At 36.6% G+C, this 16963-nt stretch overlaps 2 protein-coding genes across 2 annotated transcripts; both read left to right on the top strand.

The window, feature by feature from the left end:
- The first annotated feature begins 247 nt into the window (after nucleotides 1-247).
- Nucleotides 248-9079, top strand: LOC129809647 (titin-like). Its single transcript, XM_055859625.1, has 5 exons — nucleotides 248-345; nucleotides 2269-2361; nucleotides 2430-3348; nucleotides 3519-8273; nucleotides 8385-9079. Exons 1-5 carry the CDS (start codon nucleotides 262-264, stop codon nucleotides 9077-9079), a joined length of 6546 nt encoding a protein of 2181 aa, XP_055715600.1. The 5' UTR covers nucleotides 248-261.
- A 3050-nt stretch (nucleotides 9080-12129) lies between these two features.
- Nucleotides 12130-14051, top strand: LOC129810067 (CWF19-like protein 1 homolog). Its single transcript, XM_055860315.1, has 3 exons — nucleotides 12130-12225; nucleotides 12283-12443; nucleotides 12508-14051. Exons 1-3 carry the CDS (start codon nucleotides 12206-12208, stop codon nucleotides 13869-13871), a joined length of 1545 nt encoding a protein of 514 aa, XP_055716290.1. The 5' UTR covers nucleotides 12130-12205; the 3' UTR covers nucleotides 13872-14051.
- The last annotated feature ends 2912 nt before the right edge of the window (nucleotides 14052-16963 follow it).

Below are 16963 nucleotides of genomic sequence, written 5' to 3'. Positions count from 1 at the left end.
TAAAACATTTATATTTTAACAACATGAACTTGAAAATGTTACACTTTATTTACCAAATGTATGAAAAATAATGTATGTTGTTTTTTCATTCTTTATGAAAGACAATGTCTTGGAAATGACAACAATAACAAGCTAATTTGCCTTATAAAGGTGCTCGCAAGTAAAAATCACTTCAGAGGTATTTGTCCAGTTCTTCTTGATCCTATTAAAGTTAAGTTTATTCTTGTAGTGGAATAGTAAAGTGATAAAGAGATCTTTAAAATGAGATTTACTCTTTTAGTGTTCACTTTTATAAGTGGAACACTTTTCGTTGATTTAGTTCGTGCAAAATATTTAAATAATCAGGTGATTATTTGTTTGTCAGTGATTATTTATTAATCAGTGATTTTGTGTTATATGTAATAGATTCACAATAACCGTTAAATCCTTACGGTTAACACTAAAACTTCAATTTCTTGTCAAATTTGTGTCAAAATGGATATATCGCATACATTATAAATTATGAAGCTTGCCTATCACACTATGGACGAATATTATGTAGGGGGAGATGGGGCTACTTTGAGCAATGGGGCTAAATTGATATACGATTTTTTCGCATATTTCTGAAGAAATCTGAACCTTCTCATAATTTAATTTAGAACCACAATTATTTTCGCTATCTCAATTTATATTCCGTTAAAGCAAAGTCCATTTGTTTTAATAATATGCGGATGAATCATATATCAATACAGCCCTACATCTCAAAATAGCCTCACCTCTTCCTACTTGTAGAAAAATGTTACAAGAATAAGAGAGTGAAATAAAAAAGGGATGGCAAAGTTTGCCATAGTTTGCGAAATGCTTGAACTCGTGATTTCTACATCTCAAAGCACTTTACATTATTTGAAATTTATCGGTTCACAACCGATTTCAACCGATTCATAAATCACTCAAAAGAACACCTAAAATCACTCGTGATAAATACAATGGTTTTTCAGATATTAAATAGTTATCGATTCATAACCGGTTCATTACAAGTTCAAAACCAATTGGAACCGGTTCAGACTCATCAGAAACTTCAAGACCTTTTCAACGATCCCAAACACAAACTCCTTGGGTTGAGAAATACGCTCTCTAGAGCTATTTGGACCTTTGACATTGAAAACCATTAATAGGAATGATTCAATGGCATTTTCGGATATGGATTAAGTACCTGCCTAGGTAACATCTAAGACATATCCAAAAAGGAGAGAAATCGTACGATGCATTTTCGAGCAATTCAAAAAAACATGGTTTAGGTTAGGAAGGAAAGAGGTGGAGAGAATGATGGACATATTAACAATTTTGGGTCGAATTATGAGAGGTCCCACGAATGTTTCAAGTCACTATCTCTAACCGTTTGGCCTCTAGAGCTGACGACGGCCAGATGGAAAAACTGCGTCTGATCATTCTCTGAAATCTTCTGAAAAGCGAAGATTATGTTTAAAAAAAAAAGTAATCCCCAGAGAGACTCAGGCGGCTGCAACGCGCTAACCTCCTCCAGTCCTGGCGACTTTCCGTCAGCTCGCTCCAGAAACGTTGCATATGTCGTTGTCGAAAAGTCCGCCCTATCGGAGTCTCCTTACAAGTTTTCATAACAATCTTGGTTTCACGGGGAGAAGTTGTTAGCCCCTCACCCAACCCTCTCTAGAAGGACCAGATTCCTTGATCGCCTTAGGTTCGTGACTTCATGCTGAGGTTGGTTACCCAATCTTCTATTACTCACCTGAGTGTACCGGGGCCTACCAGGCATTAGCCCCAGTGGCCTCTCGACACTTCATTTTTCCATACGTTTTTGAATAGAGGCACTGAAGACTATTAACAAGTTTTTTCCTCAAGAGAATTGACTTATCAATCTGATATATTTCGAAATTGTGCATTAAAAGCTATCTAAAAATACATATTTCATAATGCTCGCCGAAATAATACAAGAAGTACGAGCAAATTTGCTTAAGTCGCAGTGCAATAACTGCAAAAATTTTACAAGGAAAAGTAAAAAATAGCTTCACTTTTTATTAGACTTGATTGGCCCCTGATTAGCCCACTTAGAGGTAAACATAGAAATTGAGAGGAAAAGGCTATGTGTCGCATTACCCCCGCCCCCCTGTTCAAAATCCTCCCATGTGGAATTCGAACAATAAAACAAACATATTTAAGCAGATATTCCTTGTAAAGATTGAATGTTTACATATGCATAAAATTTTATATTAACTTCACTTTGTAATTATTAACTATTCTTTTTCGATCTAGAATGACCATTGTCCTAAAGGAACGTTCTATGATCCGGTATTAAAAAAATGCAGAGATTTTCCAGGAGGTGGAGAACCTATTTACGTAGATCATGTAAGTAGAAGCTTCACTAGCTCAACAATCTCTATTTTCTCCAATAACAATTAATCCACTTGTTGCAGTCAACAAGATGTTCTGACAATTTTATTGGAATTAAAATACACCCAACGAAGAGCAATTACTACTACCTCTGCGAAGAGGATTGTGTAGTTATTGGCAGATGTACTAGCCTAAGTCTTTTCAACGATTTAAAAAAGACATGCGAAAAAATCCTAGAACCATTTATGCCTTCTCTAAAAATTTACGACGAATCCGACGGTACTGTTGAAGTTCCTGAATGCACACATGTTGGAAAATTTCCTGCTCTTTCCAATTGTTCCTACTTCTACACTTGTGACTATAATTCAGGATATTATGTTCAAAAAGTGTTTAAATGTCCCGGAGGTTCAGAATATAATAGAAACTTAAACAGATGCACATACTATGGAAAGTGCAATCCGACTGAACTTTTACCAACAGAAGAGGACAGTGTATGTCCTCCATGTAAATATCCTGGACGATTTAGATGTCCAACAGACTGCTCCACATACTGCTCATGCAGTCCAAAAACCAATGGAAAATTTTACTTGACACAGTATTCATGCCCACCATCAATGTTCTATGATGTTGAAAAAGATGGATGCCTACCATCCAGTCAAGTGAAGTGCGAATATCTCACATCAGACGAACTAATAGACATGTACATAGCGAAGAAAAAAAGTAGAAGTTTATCAGATGCACATACTCTCGATGATGACCAAACAAAAACTACAGACAGAGTGAAAGGACAGTATGACATGTACGATGATCCAATAGGTGAAATTCCCATTGAAGCTCAACTCAAACATGATTACAATAAAGCATTTTCATATGAATCTGCAGAGGAAGGGGAAGATGATCAGTACAATTACGGATATGATGATTCCAATCTTGAACCACATGAAGACCATCATAACTGCGGTAGTCAGGAAATTAGTGAGGATTGCGGAGAATCTACTTACGGTAAAATGTTGTTCTATTTAATTGAGCATTGAACTTACGAATTTGATGCTTTACCTTACAAAGTAAAGCAACAAATTCAATTATTCTAGTATAATACGAAGTCAATAACATAATGAAACCTTTCATTTAGCCATTAATTACAACATAAACATTTAATACCAAACTTTCAGATACGCAAAATGACAAAGATCAACAAAGAGCACATGCTCAGTACTTACTAAATCTCCCAGAAGAGGTTGATCCATCCCATGACTCAGCAATTCCGGTTGAACACTACAGTACTCACAGTGAACAACAAATTCCTACAACTAAGAGACACACCGATTACCCACCAACTCCGATGCCTCCAAATGACGATCCATACATGACTGATGCACATGACAGACATCCAATACATCTCTTAGTTGATCCCTCAAATGACCCATCATCACAAGAAAGCGAATACGAACCTGAATCATCGTCATATGAACCTCCACAAGAGGAAGATGAACCTGAAACATCATCTTACGAACCACCACAAGAAGAAGATGAGCCTGAAACATCATCATATGAACCACCACTAGAGGTAGATGAACCTGAAACGTCATCTTACGAACCCCCACAGGAAGGCGAAGATGAACCTGAATCGTCATCATATGAACCTCCACAAGAAGAAGACAAACCTGAAACGTCATCTTATGAACCTCCACAAGAGGAAGATGAACCTGAAACCTCATCATACGAACCTCCACAAGAAGAAGATGAACCTGAAACCTCATCATACGAGCCTCCACAAGAAGAAGACGAACCTGAATCATCATCATATGAACCTCCACAAGAGGAAGATGAACCTGAATCGTCATCATATGAACCTCCAGTAGAGGAAGACGAACCTGAATCATCAACATATGAACCTCCACAAGAAGAAGACGAACCTGAAACCTCATCATACGAACCTCCACAAGAAGAAGACGAACCTGAAACGTCATCATATGAACCTCCTCAAGAGGAGGAAGACGAGAGAGAACCCATACATCTCCTTGTTGATCCCTCAAGTGATCCATCACCACAGGAAAGTGAATACGAACCTGAATCGTCCTCATACGAACCACCACATGAAGAAGATGAACCTGAATCATCATCATATGAACCTCCACAAGAAGAAGACGAACCTGAATCATCATCATATGAACCTCCACAAGACGAAGATGAACCTGAAACGTCATCATATGAACCTCCACAAGAAGAAGACGAACCTGAATCATCATCATATGAACCTCCACAAGAGGAAGATGAACCTGAAACGTCATCATACGAACCTCCACAAGAAGAAGACGAACCTGAATCATCATCATATGAACCTCCACAAGAAGAAGATGAACCTGAAACGTCATCATATGAACCTCCACAAGAAGAAGATGAACCTGAATCATCATCATATGAACCTCCACAAGAGGAAGATGATCCTGAAACATCATCTTATGAACCTCCACAAGAAGAAGACGAACCTGAAACATCATCATATGAACCTCCACAAGAGGAAGATGAACCTGAATCATCATCATATGAACCTCCAGAAGAGGAAGATGCTCCTGAAACATCATCTTATGAACCTCCACAAGAAGAAGACGAACCTGAAACGTCATCATATGAACCTCCACAAGAGGAAGATGAACCTGAATCATCATCACATGAACCTCCACAAGAGGAAGATGAACCTGAAACATCATCATATGAACCTCCTCAAGAGGAGGAAGACGAGAGAGAACCCATACATCTCCTTGTTGATCCCTCAAGTGATCCATCAGCACAGGAAAGTGAATACGAACCTGAATCGTCATCATATGAACCTCCACAAGAAGAAGACGAACCTGAAACGTCATCATATGAACCTCCACAAGAAGAAGACGAATCTGAAACATCATCATATGAACCTCCACAAGAGGAAGATGAACCTGAAACATCATCTTACGAACCTCCACAAGAAGAAGACGAACCTGAAACGTCATCATATGAACCTCCACAAGAAGAAGACGAACCTGAAACCTCATCATACGAACCTCCACAAGAGGAGGAAGACGAACCTGAGACATCATCATATGAACCTCCACAAGAAGAAGACGAACCTGAAACCTCATCATACGAACCTCCACAAGAAGAAGACGAACCTGAATCATCATCATATGAATCTCCACAAGAAGAAGATGAACCTGAAACCTCATCATACGAACCTCCACAAGAAGAAGACGAACCTGAAACGTCATCATATGAACCTCCACAAGAGGAAGATGAACCTGAATCATCATCATATGAACCTCCACAAGAAGAAGACGAACCTGAAACGTCATCATATGAACCTCCTCAAGAGGAAGATGAACCTGAATCATCATCACATGAACCTCCACAAGAGGAAGACGAACCTGAATCATCATCATATGAACCTCCACAAGAAGAAGACGAACCTGAAACGTCATCATATGAACCTCCTCAAGAGGAGGAAGACGAGAGAGAACCCATACATCTCCTCGTTGATCCTTCAAGTGATCCATCACAACATGAAAGTGAATACGAACCTGAATCGTCATCATATGAACCCCCACAAGAAGAAGACGAACCTGAATCATCATCATATGAACCTCCACAAAATGAAGACGAACCTGAAACGTCATCATATGAACCTCCACAAGAAGAAGACGAACCTGAAACGTCATCATATGAACCTCCACAAGAAGAAGACGAACCTGAAACGTCATCATATGAACCTCCACAAGAAGAAGACGAACCTGAAACGTCATCATATGAACCTCCACAAGAAGAAGACGAACCAGAATCGTCATCATATGAACCTCCACAAGAAGAAGACGAACCTGAAACCTCATCATATGAACCTCCACAAGAAGAAGACGAACCTGAAACGTCATCATATGAACCTCCACAAGAAGAAGACGAACCTGAAACGTCATCATATGAACCTCCACAAGAAGAAGACGAACCTGAAACGTCATCATATGAACCTCCACAAGAAGAAGACGAACCCGAAACGTCATCTTATGAACCTCCACAAGAAGAAGACGAACCTGAAACGTCATCATATGAACCTCCACAAGAAGAAGACGAACCTGAATCGTCATCATATGAACCTCCACAAGAAGAAGACGAACCAGAATCGTCATCATATGAACCTCCACAAGAAGAAGACGAACCTGAAACCTCATCATATGAACCTCCACAAGAGGAGGAAGACGAACCTGAGACATCATCATATGAACCTCCACAAGAAGAAGATGAACCTGAAACCTCATCATATGAACCTCCACAAGAGGAGGAAGACGAGAGAGAACCCATACATCTCCTTGTTGATCCCTCAAGTGATCCACCACCACATGAAAGTGAATACGAAACTGAAACGTCATCATACGAACCTCCACAGGAAGAAGACGAACCTGAGACGTCATCGTATGAACCTCCACAAGAAGAAGACGAACCTGAAACGTCATCATATGAACCTCCACAGGAAGAAGACGAACCTGAAACGTCATCGTATGAACCTCCACAAGAAGAAGATGAACCTGAATCGTCATCGTATGAACCTCCACAAGAAGAAGACGAACCTGAATCGTCATCATATGAACCTCCTCAAGAAGAAGATGAACCTGAAACCTCATCATATGAACCTCCACAAGAAGAAGACGAACCTGAAACATCATCATATGAGCCTCCACAAGAAGAAGATGAACCTGAAACGTCATCATATGAACCTCCACAAGAAGAAGACGAACCTGAATCATCATCATATGAACCTCCACAAGAAGAAGACGAACCAGAATCATCCTCATATGAACCACCACAAGAAGAAGACGAACCTGAATCATCATCATATGAACCTCCACAAGAAGAAGACGAACCTGAATCATCATCATATGAACCTCCTCAAGAGGAGGAAGATGAGAGAGAACCCATACATCTCCTTGTTGATCCCTCAAGTGATCCATCACCACATGAAAGTGAATACGAACCTGAATCGTCATCATATGAACCTCCACAAGAAGAAGACGAACCTGAAACGTCATCATATGAACCTCCACAAGAAGAAGACGAACCTGAAACGTCATCGTATGAACCTCCACAGGAAGAAGACGAACCTGAAACGTCATCGTATGAACCTCCACAAGAAGAAGACGAACATGAAACGTCATCATATGAACCTCCACAAGAAGAAGACGAACCTGAAACGTCATCATATGAACCTCCACAAGAAGAAGACGAACCTGAAACGTCATCATATGAACCTCCACAAGAAGAAGATGAACCTGAAACGTCATCATATGAACCTCCACAAGAAGAAGACGAACCTGAAACGTCATCGTATGAACCTCCACAGGAAGAAGACGAACCTGAAACGTCATCGTATGAACCTCCACAAGAAGAAGACGAACCAGAATCATCCTCATATGAACCACCACAAGAAGAAGACGAACCTGAATCATCATCATATGAACCTCCACAAGAAGAAGACGAACCTGAATCATCATCATATGAACCTCCACAAGAAGAAGACGAACCTGAATCATCATCATATGAACCTCCTCAAGAGGAGGAAGATGAGAGAGAACCCATACATCTCCTTGTTGATCCCTCAAGTGATCCATCACCACATGAAAGTGAATACGAACCTGAATCGTCATCATATGAACCTCCACAAGAAGAAGACGAACCTGAAACGTCATCATATGAACCTCCACAAGAAGAAGACGAACCTGAAACGTCATCGTATGAACCTCCACAGGAAGAAGACGAACCTGAAACGTCATCGTATGAACCTCCACAAGAAGAAGACGAACCAGAATCATCCTCATATGAACCACCACAAGAAGAAGACGAACCTGAATCATCATCATATGAACCTCCACAAGAAGAAGACGAACCTGAATCATCATCATATGAACCTCCTCAAGAGGAGGAAGATGAGAGAGAACCCATACATCTCCTTGTTGATCCCTCAAGTGATCCATCACCACATGAAAGTGAATACGAACCTGAATCGTCATCATATGAACCTCCACAAGAAGAAGACGAACCTGAAACGTCATCATATGAACCTCCACAAGAAGAAGACGAACCTGAAACGTCATCGTATGAACCTCCACAGGAAGAAGACGAACCTGAAACGTCATCGTATGAACCTCCACAAGAAGAAGACGAACATGAAACGTCATCATATGAACCTCCACAAGAAGAAGACGAACCTGAAACGTCATCATATGAACCTCCACAAGAAGAAGACGAACCTGAAACGTCATCATATGAACCTCCACAAGAAGACGAACCTGAAACGTCATCATATGAACCTCCACAAGAACCCGAATATGAACCTGAATCCCCTGATGAAACTCAACCTATACCTGATAATTTTCATCCAGTCCACTTACTGAACATACCACATGAAATGCATTACCCAGAACAAGCTACAGATACTGAAGTAGACATACCTAAACATTCTGATAGTGAGTACCACAACTTACACAAAGACAAATTTGATTCTGAAGACTTAGAAATTTACGAGGAGGGAGGTTGTGTTGAAACTGTAGATGATCGGCCATGCTGTGATTGCCAGAAGGAAAAAGTTATAGTTTTTGATCCAGAAAAAGACCAGTCAACGCTCATGTTTAAATTTAACAAAGCTTACCAAATTATCATAAATCTAAAGGAAAAATTTTGTGACTGCCCTTGTCATTCTGAGGAATCTAAGTAATGATTTCCTATAATATTTAAAATTATTTATAAAAAAAATATATGTAATTCATATAAACAATTAAGTTGCTTTACGAACAATTTCAGCTCTATGTAAATAAATGGATAAAAAAAATTACATGTTTTTTCTGCTCGAATTCTACAGAGAGACCGTATTATATACTTTTTTTGTCTCCTTGAATCAGAGGATTTCTGAAGAAAAGAAGTGTGCCACGTTGTTAACCAACTGTGTCCTTTTTTTGTTTAATCCGTATAATACATCTAATATCTAATCAGTCTCATCGTCTGTACCTGTACTTGTAGTATGTATAAAGGTCAAATGGTTAGAGATATGGAATTCAAGTCTACGGATGACCTCCATAAGTTAGCCTTATAAACATTAAAAATTGCTTTTATTTTACTCTAACAGCTACCCTTTTTATTTTAAGCCATTTTTTTTTTAACTTTTGGTAATGAGAAACGCAACTCGACGCCATTTTTAAAAAAATCTGAAGAAAAATTGTGGAATTGCAATTTTCTTAAAACCAAGGGGGAGATATTAGGGTCGGAAGTAGTGTACAGCTGAAAATGAAGTACTTGGAAGTCTTTGGAAGTGGGAGTACTCAAATATAAAGTCTTTTTCTGTCTAATACCGTATTCTTCAGGTTACGTTACTTTTTAATTTTTAATTCGAGCGGCAGTATAATTTGGGAAGGTTTGTTCAAATTTTCAAGTTCGATTATGACATTGAAATTTATTATACACAGTAAAAAATAATTACTACGATTATCGCGTGTAATGGGAGAGCATCGATAATTGTAGTAAATTTGCAACGATTATCGTAGTAAGCAAAGTTGAAAAGCAAACAAGTTGAATATTCGTAGTTGAAAAGCAAACTGAGTTGAATTTTTCTTCAACAATTGTACTGAAATTACATAAAATATAAAAAGAAGAAGAATGAGTTTATACGAAATTAGTTGAAAGTTGAACTTTTTGCTGCGATAATCGATTGAAAAATTACTACAATTATCGTTGCTCTCCCATTACACGCGATAATCGTAGCAATATTCAATCAGACGTTGAATGAAGTTTATGCCATTTTGTTGCATCAAATTATTACTATTATAGTAATTATTACTACTATTTATTGCATGTGGGCTATTACCGAAGGCTTAATTTTACTCGTTCTGCAATTTAATTGCTTCCCTTTCAATTGAAAGTTGATTTTTTCAGTGTTTGTTATTCGAAATTTCAACTAGTTCAATTCAACTAATAGAATTCAACTAGCCAATTTCATCTCTTTTTTACTGTGTAGCTTGATTTGTGTCGTAATTTTTCCGAGGAAATATTCAATTGAATAATGATTTTCCTGAATTTTTACAGGAATTTAAAATTCATGTAGTGGCTCAGCAATAATGACATAGCTATTGCATTTGACTGTGAATCAAATTGATATAATTTTTTTTTAATTTATCGTAAATATATATGTATTGGATGATTGTATAAATTCGTGGAACTTTTTCGCGAATATCGGTAAGGGGTGTCCTATAGGTTATCTCCACCAATTTTTGTTTACCTTTTCGCATATACTTGAAAGACTTCAATGTTTTAAATCTCTTCAATGCCAAAAGTATTCGTCAAAAAAGTCGATTTGTGGTTTTGAGGACTTTTATAAAATGAGGAACAAAAGGTGCATTTGTAATATTTAATTTTAGACTAATTTTGGAAAGGTCTAAAAAAATATTTTAGAGGTTTATTTAAATCGTGTCCTTGCTTTAAGATTTATCTCGATCTGTCCTTCGAAATATCAATTTCATTTTAAACAGTCTCTAATATTGATGGCAATATTGTGAGTATCGTAGTGAAAGAAAATTTGTGGATAACAATTAAAGAGATTGTTAAAATGTTCGAAAACAATTTAACAATTTAAACAGCTTTTAATGTTTAAAAGCTCGACATATGAGTGTCACATTCTTTCGCTGAAAAGGAATAAGGGGAGCTTAATAAAAAGTGAAGATACGTCTGAAGTGCTCAATTAGTTGTTGCACTCGTACTTTTGGATTTTTGTAGACATTCTAGCACAGTTTCAATAATTACAAATGACAATACATTTTTTTAGATACACTATTTTCCAAAAGTAGCTTCACTGGTATATCTTAGGAAAATTCAAAATATGTTGATACCCCTTCGTAAAACTCAGATAATATTAAAAAATGCAAGAATATCTGGCGCTAGAAATTCAAAATATAAGAAAAATGTTAAAAGTATCTGTAAAAATAAGTTTCGTTAATTTTTTTAAAAGTTTTACTAATTAGATTTTTCGTCATATTAAATAAATTATTGATTTCCAAGTATGAGAAATGCATGAAGTGCAGGAAGTGTTGGAAGTATTGCGGCGTTATCACACTTGAACATTAAAATTTTAATGTGATTCACATTAATTGTCGCTTGTGAGCGTCCAAATATGTTATTTGTGTTTTTGAGTCACATAATATTTAGGGTTTTTCTATTTATTGATAAAGAAGTGGATTTTGCCTGCAAAAATAAGTTTAAATTTACCTAAAGCATAAATATTTTTCACATTAAAAAATTAAAGAGAAAATCGCATTAATTTTTCGCATTAATGCTATAAATCAATTTATATCAAATTTTGCGGGCCAAGTCTACCTTTTTATCAACAAATAGATCAAAATTTGAATATAAAATGATTCAAACACACAAATTACACATTTGGACTCTCACCAGCGACAATTAATGTGAATCATATTAAAATTTTAATGTGCAAGTGTGATAACACAGTTGGTCTATACAAATTGTGGAAGTGCCTGTAAGTGGTGTACACATTTTCACCCAAATATCTCCCCCTTGCGTAAAATGAACTTCGGTTCCTAACAACTAAATTTACCTACTGTTTGCCTTGTCAAAACATTTTTTAATTTAAATCCATTTAAAAAACCATAAATTAGTGTGTATAAGTATTATTTATTCTTACTTTTATGGAGCTAAAATATCAAAAGAGAAGTAACCTGCAATTATTCGTTAATTTGAATGTATCTCCAACTTCACACTGTTATACAACTGTGACGTCACGAAAAAAGTATAAACAAACGAATGCCAGTGATTTCAGTGCAGTGCCCCTCCGTAAGCAATGGAAAACAAACAGAAGATGTGAGTAAACTATATTTTATTAATTTTTTGATACTTTTTTAAAATTTTATTTATTAGTTTGATTACCGGCGATGTTTGTGGTAGATTCAGCAAATTGTTTGATCGAGTTGCCACTATTTCAAAAAAGTCTGGCCAGTTTGACTTTTTATTTTGCGTTGGGGACTTTTTTGGAGACAATACTGAGGAGTTTGAGGACTTTAAGAATGGTACAAAAACAGGTAAATTAGGAAAATTACTAAATACTTTTAGGGTTCATGCGAAATTTTTATTATTGCCCTGCAGTTCCTTTGGCAACATATATTTTGGGCCCAACGCAGGAAAAGCATTTATCTCTATTTCAGGATGCTATAAATGGAGAAATTTGCCCAAATGTCACTTATTTGGGAAAATCTGGGATTTATGTGACATCCTCAGGGATGAAAGTAGCATATGTGAGTGGTAAGGAAGGCGAAAAGTCTTCTGATGTCACCTTCAGTGCAGAAGATACAAAATCCGTAAAGATGTCATGCCTGGCAACTAAGTCTTCCGGAGATTATAGAGGAATTGATATATTGCTCACATCTCAGTGGCCACATGGACAGAACAATTCGGAATCATCAAAGCTGCTATCTCTGCTGACAATGGACATCAGACCGCGATATCATTTCTGTGGACTGGAAGACATTCACTGCGAAAAACCTCCCTTCCGGAATCCTGCAGACACGAATTCCCAACTAGATCTAGCCACGAGATTCATTTCTCTAGCCTCTGTGGGCAATACTCAGAAACAGAAATATATCTATGCCCTCAGTATAACTCCAGTGGACAAGATGAGACTAACAGATCTGCTCCAGAGAACTGTGGAAGAAGTTGAATGTCCCTATTTGGGTATACCAGCACTTCTGGGAATGACAACCACTCAAAGTGATGAAAAAGCCGCACAATACTTCTTTGACATGAACACTGAAAGGCACCAGGGCAAAAGACACTCTCGTGATGGCTCTGGACAACATATGAAGAGACCTAGGAAGGAATTCAGCCTCGAAAAATGCTGGTTTTGTCTATCCTCAGCCAATGTCGAGAAGCACTTGATTATCTCCATAGGAGACTCCTTCTACGTGGCTCTAGCCAAAGGACCCCTAAACACTCAACATGTCCTCATAATTTCGATATCCCACGTTCAGAGTGTTTCCCTCCTTCCGGAAGACGATTTTGCCGAACTGCAACGCTTCAAATCCGCCTTAGTGGAATTCTTCAAGTCCCAAGATAAAGCTGTTTGCTTCTTTGAGAGGAATTACAAGAGTAGTCACTTGCAGGTCAATGCTGTGCCACTGGACACCTCAATTGCCTGGCAACTGAGCGAATGCTTTGAGAATACCGCAGAATTCTACAAATTGGACTTTGAGAAACTACCGAAGCTGGCTAGTGCCTCCGAACTCCCCTCAGGACCCTACTTTGCTGCAGAACTACCTGAAGAAATGACTCTCCTGACCCGACAAATGAAGAACTTTCCGCTTCATTTTGGACGGGAAGTTCTCTGTAGCGAAAATCTTCTCAATTGCGACGAAAAAATTGATTGGAAGGACTGTCAGCTAGATATTGAGCAAGAAAAGGAAATTGTGAAGCAATTCAAGGAGAACTTCAAAGCTTTCGACTTCACATCATAAACATCCTTTTGGTAGCGTGAGGTCCCAAGCAATATCCTGGGTGAAAGCAGGACTTTTTCCTTTCTCTATCGCTAGTGCCATTCGGCATGACTATCTTCTTTGTATATAAATAGAAATTGAATTGAATTGAGTTGAAAAAAAAAACGGAATTGTGAATAAAGGATATTTTCACAACATAAATGTGTATGAATCATGGTCTAGCTCTAGCTATTAACTCATTGAAACATCTAAGGAAATTTTTTGATTAGTATAAAATACTTCGGCTGAATTGTTTGCAACTCATTAGAGAAAATGAATAAGCTAACTGATATACTAGCTTCCATCAGGAAATCCACAAATCAGTAGCTCTTATCGCTCATTGAGTATTCAGAACTAATATCATTTATTTTGGTTAAATATATGAGAAAATTTAAAAATAAGATGAGAGTTTTGGTTTTTGAAATAAGAAGGTTTTTTGATTTTTGAAGGTTTTTTGATTTTTGTTTTTTTTTGGAAAACCACTCACCTTTTGTAGACAGACAATATGAAAAATTTTACCTAGGGTGTGATACATTCTAGCTCTGCCACAATTTATATAAAAAAAAAATCTTCAATATCTGTACACCACTTCCGACTAATTACCTCCCCCTTGGGAAATAAGTTAAAAATTTCGTTGGTTGGTTAGCCCCCTGGCAAGAAAAAGTGGAAAGGATACCAATGTATGATTAGATTACATTCATGCGTTCGATAGGACCAATTTTAGGACGTTCTATGTTCAAGAAATTGTTTAGCAGTATACTATATCCCCGTGGATTTTTCACTAGATATCACAAAACACTCGAAAACTTGCTTAAATAAACCTTAATTTTCCCTACGCTTACTGTGCGCTCACTTTACAAAAATGGCGACCTTTTGAAACTCGTCTATAGTTTTAACAAAACTTTTTTACAAAAACGAGTTGCTCAGTTTGCTTAATTTATATTTAAATTAACAGTTCAATAAATAATTCCGGAACTTTGTGGTAGCTTGCAAAATGAACTAAATTATAAAGAAATGCACGTAAATTAAGTATTAAGGGCAGAATCACATTGACAGTAAAATGCTCACCGTATTTTGTTGATTTACGCAACGGTGAACAAAAAAAACTAGGATTTTTTGCTGCAGTTTTCATACAGTTTTTTTGTTCAACGTTTATTGCATTTTCGTTTTATTTCTCCAGTTCTAAAGAATTGCTATGAAAATGCGTAAATCAACGAAATCGGTGAGCATTTTACTGTTAATGTGATTCTGCCCTAACTCAAGTAGTTCGAGTTTTCGTTTTCCAAGCAAATCTATGGATTCCTTCGGTCTTTTGTGTCCTGTGGATTCCTCGACTTATACGTGTGGCAGTAGGTTCATCTGGTTTTTCATGAGTTTTCCATAGAATTCAAGGGTATCAGAGCCATGCCAGATTCAAGTTCTCCACAAAAAGTTACTGTTTGTATGGCAATATATGTATATCTCTTTATGAATTTTCTAGCGAAATAATACCGCACATACCCCTAATCACAGGCAATTCTAATTTAAAAAAAAAAAAACACTTTAAAATTGAAAAAAATTATTATACAGTAATGGTCTTCACACACTAGAGCCACTAGAGAAATGTATGTCCATATTGAAGAGTTTTTCCCAGTTTTTCCTACACAAGCGTAGGGAATTTGCTTTAATATGGACATAAATTTTTCTAATGTGTAGAGGCCATAAATGTGCTTCTACACTAGCGCCATGATTTTTCAATTTATATATTCAAAATAATTGTTCATATCGTTCACATCAAATCAATTGAATTGGTAAATTTTCATGAATTTAGTAATAAAATAAAATAATACTTGGTCCACAAAAATACCTTTAAAAAAAATATTCAAAGCTAAAATAAGAATAAATGTGATTGCTCGCATTAATTTGTATTTACCGAATTATCATTTTAAAGTTGCTCATTAATTTTAATTTTATTGCAATCAGACAAGTAAGCTTTTGAATGAAATTGTTACCATTAAATTTATTAACTCGCAAATAATATTATTGTGGTCAAGAAATTGAATAAATACAGTTAATTCGACCACTCAGATTATTTGCTCGTTCTATTTGCTTTTTGGATACTTTTTTATACCTTCTAACTTACCTGTGAATATTATACTTGAAAGATAATTATTTTCAAAGTTATGGAGATTTTAAATCTCAAAAATCCTATACTCTGCATATAAAATCTTAGCTTGAAATCGTTGTAAAATTTGCCTACTGCGAGTTATTCGGTTCTTATTCTGAGTGGTCGAATTAGTCAAAAACTTATCGGAAGTGGGACCTTTACATCGAGAGTAATTCGCTAAGTTTGAAAATCGTGCGGAGAATGGGAATTACAAAATATTTTAAGAGCAAGGAGTTCTTTCGTATGATAAGATCGAATACTGTGTGGAGGGATAAAGATACTTTCGGTTTAAAAAACATTTCCTTCAGAGCCTTTTAAGCTGAGTCCGACATCAATTTATGTTTTAGCTTCCCAAAGATTTCAACAAGACCGTTAGCCTTTTCAGAAGCCATTTCCTTGCCTACAGCACTTTCTTCTGGCCCAGAGAGAGGATCACTGAGAAAAAAATGGGGGTGCGATTAGTTTTTTTCCTCATAACTTAAACACTTTTTAGGTGTAAAAATATATCAACATTTTTTAATGTTAATTTTACACCTTTTTAAGCGTAAAATTAACATGAAAAAGGGTAACTTTAACCCCTAATACACCTAAAAAGCATAATATTTACACCGATTTCGGATCAATACTGCAGGGTAAAATAAACTTTTCTAGAGTGTTATTTTAACTTTTTCGGATTTCTCTGTATAATTCTTCTTACATGTGAATGAGTATATGCTGATGACTTGGCTATTACATACTCTGGGCCCCATAATTCGCGTTTTCTAGCTTTTTAGACCAAAAAGTAGACTTGTCTAGATAAAATCTACATACTCTTAAAAGATTTGAAAAGCAAATTTCTAGGTAAGATAGAGGAAAGCGGTCCTCGACAAAATTCTAAAGAATTAAATGTCCTACAAAAATATGTCAATTGGATATTTTCTTCATTTTA

The sequence above is a fragment of the Phlebotomus papatasi genome, chromosome 1 (genome assembly GCF_024763615.1).
Source record: "Phlebotomus papatasi isolate M1 chromosome 1, Ppap_2.1, whole genome shotgun sequence".
Taxonomy (NCBI): domain Eukaryota; kingdom Metazoa; phylum Arthropoda; class Insecta; order Diptera; family Psychodidae; genus Phlebotomus; species Phlebotomus papatasi.
Note: the sequence above shows the minus strand (reverse complement) of the source record. Positions and strands in the feature narration are given on the sequence as shown.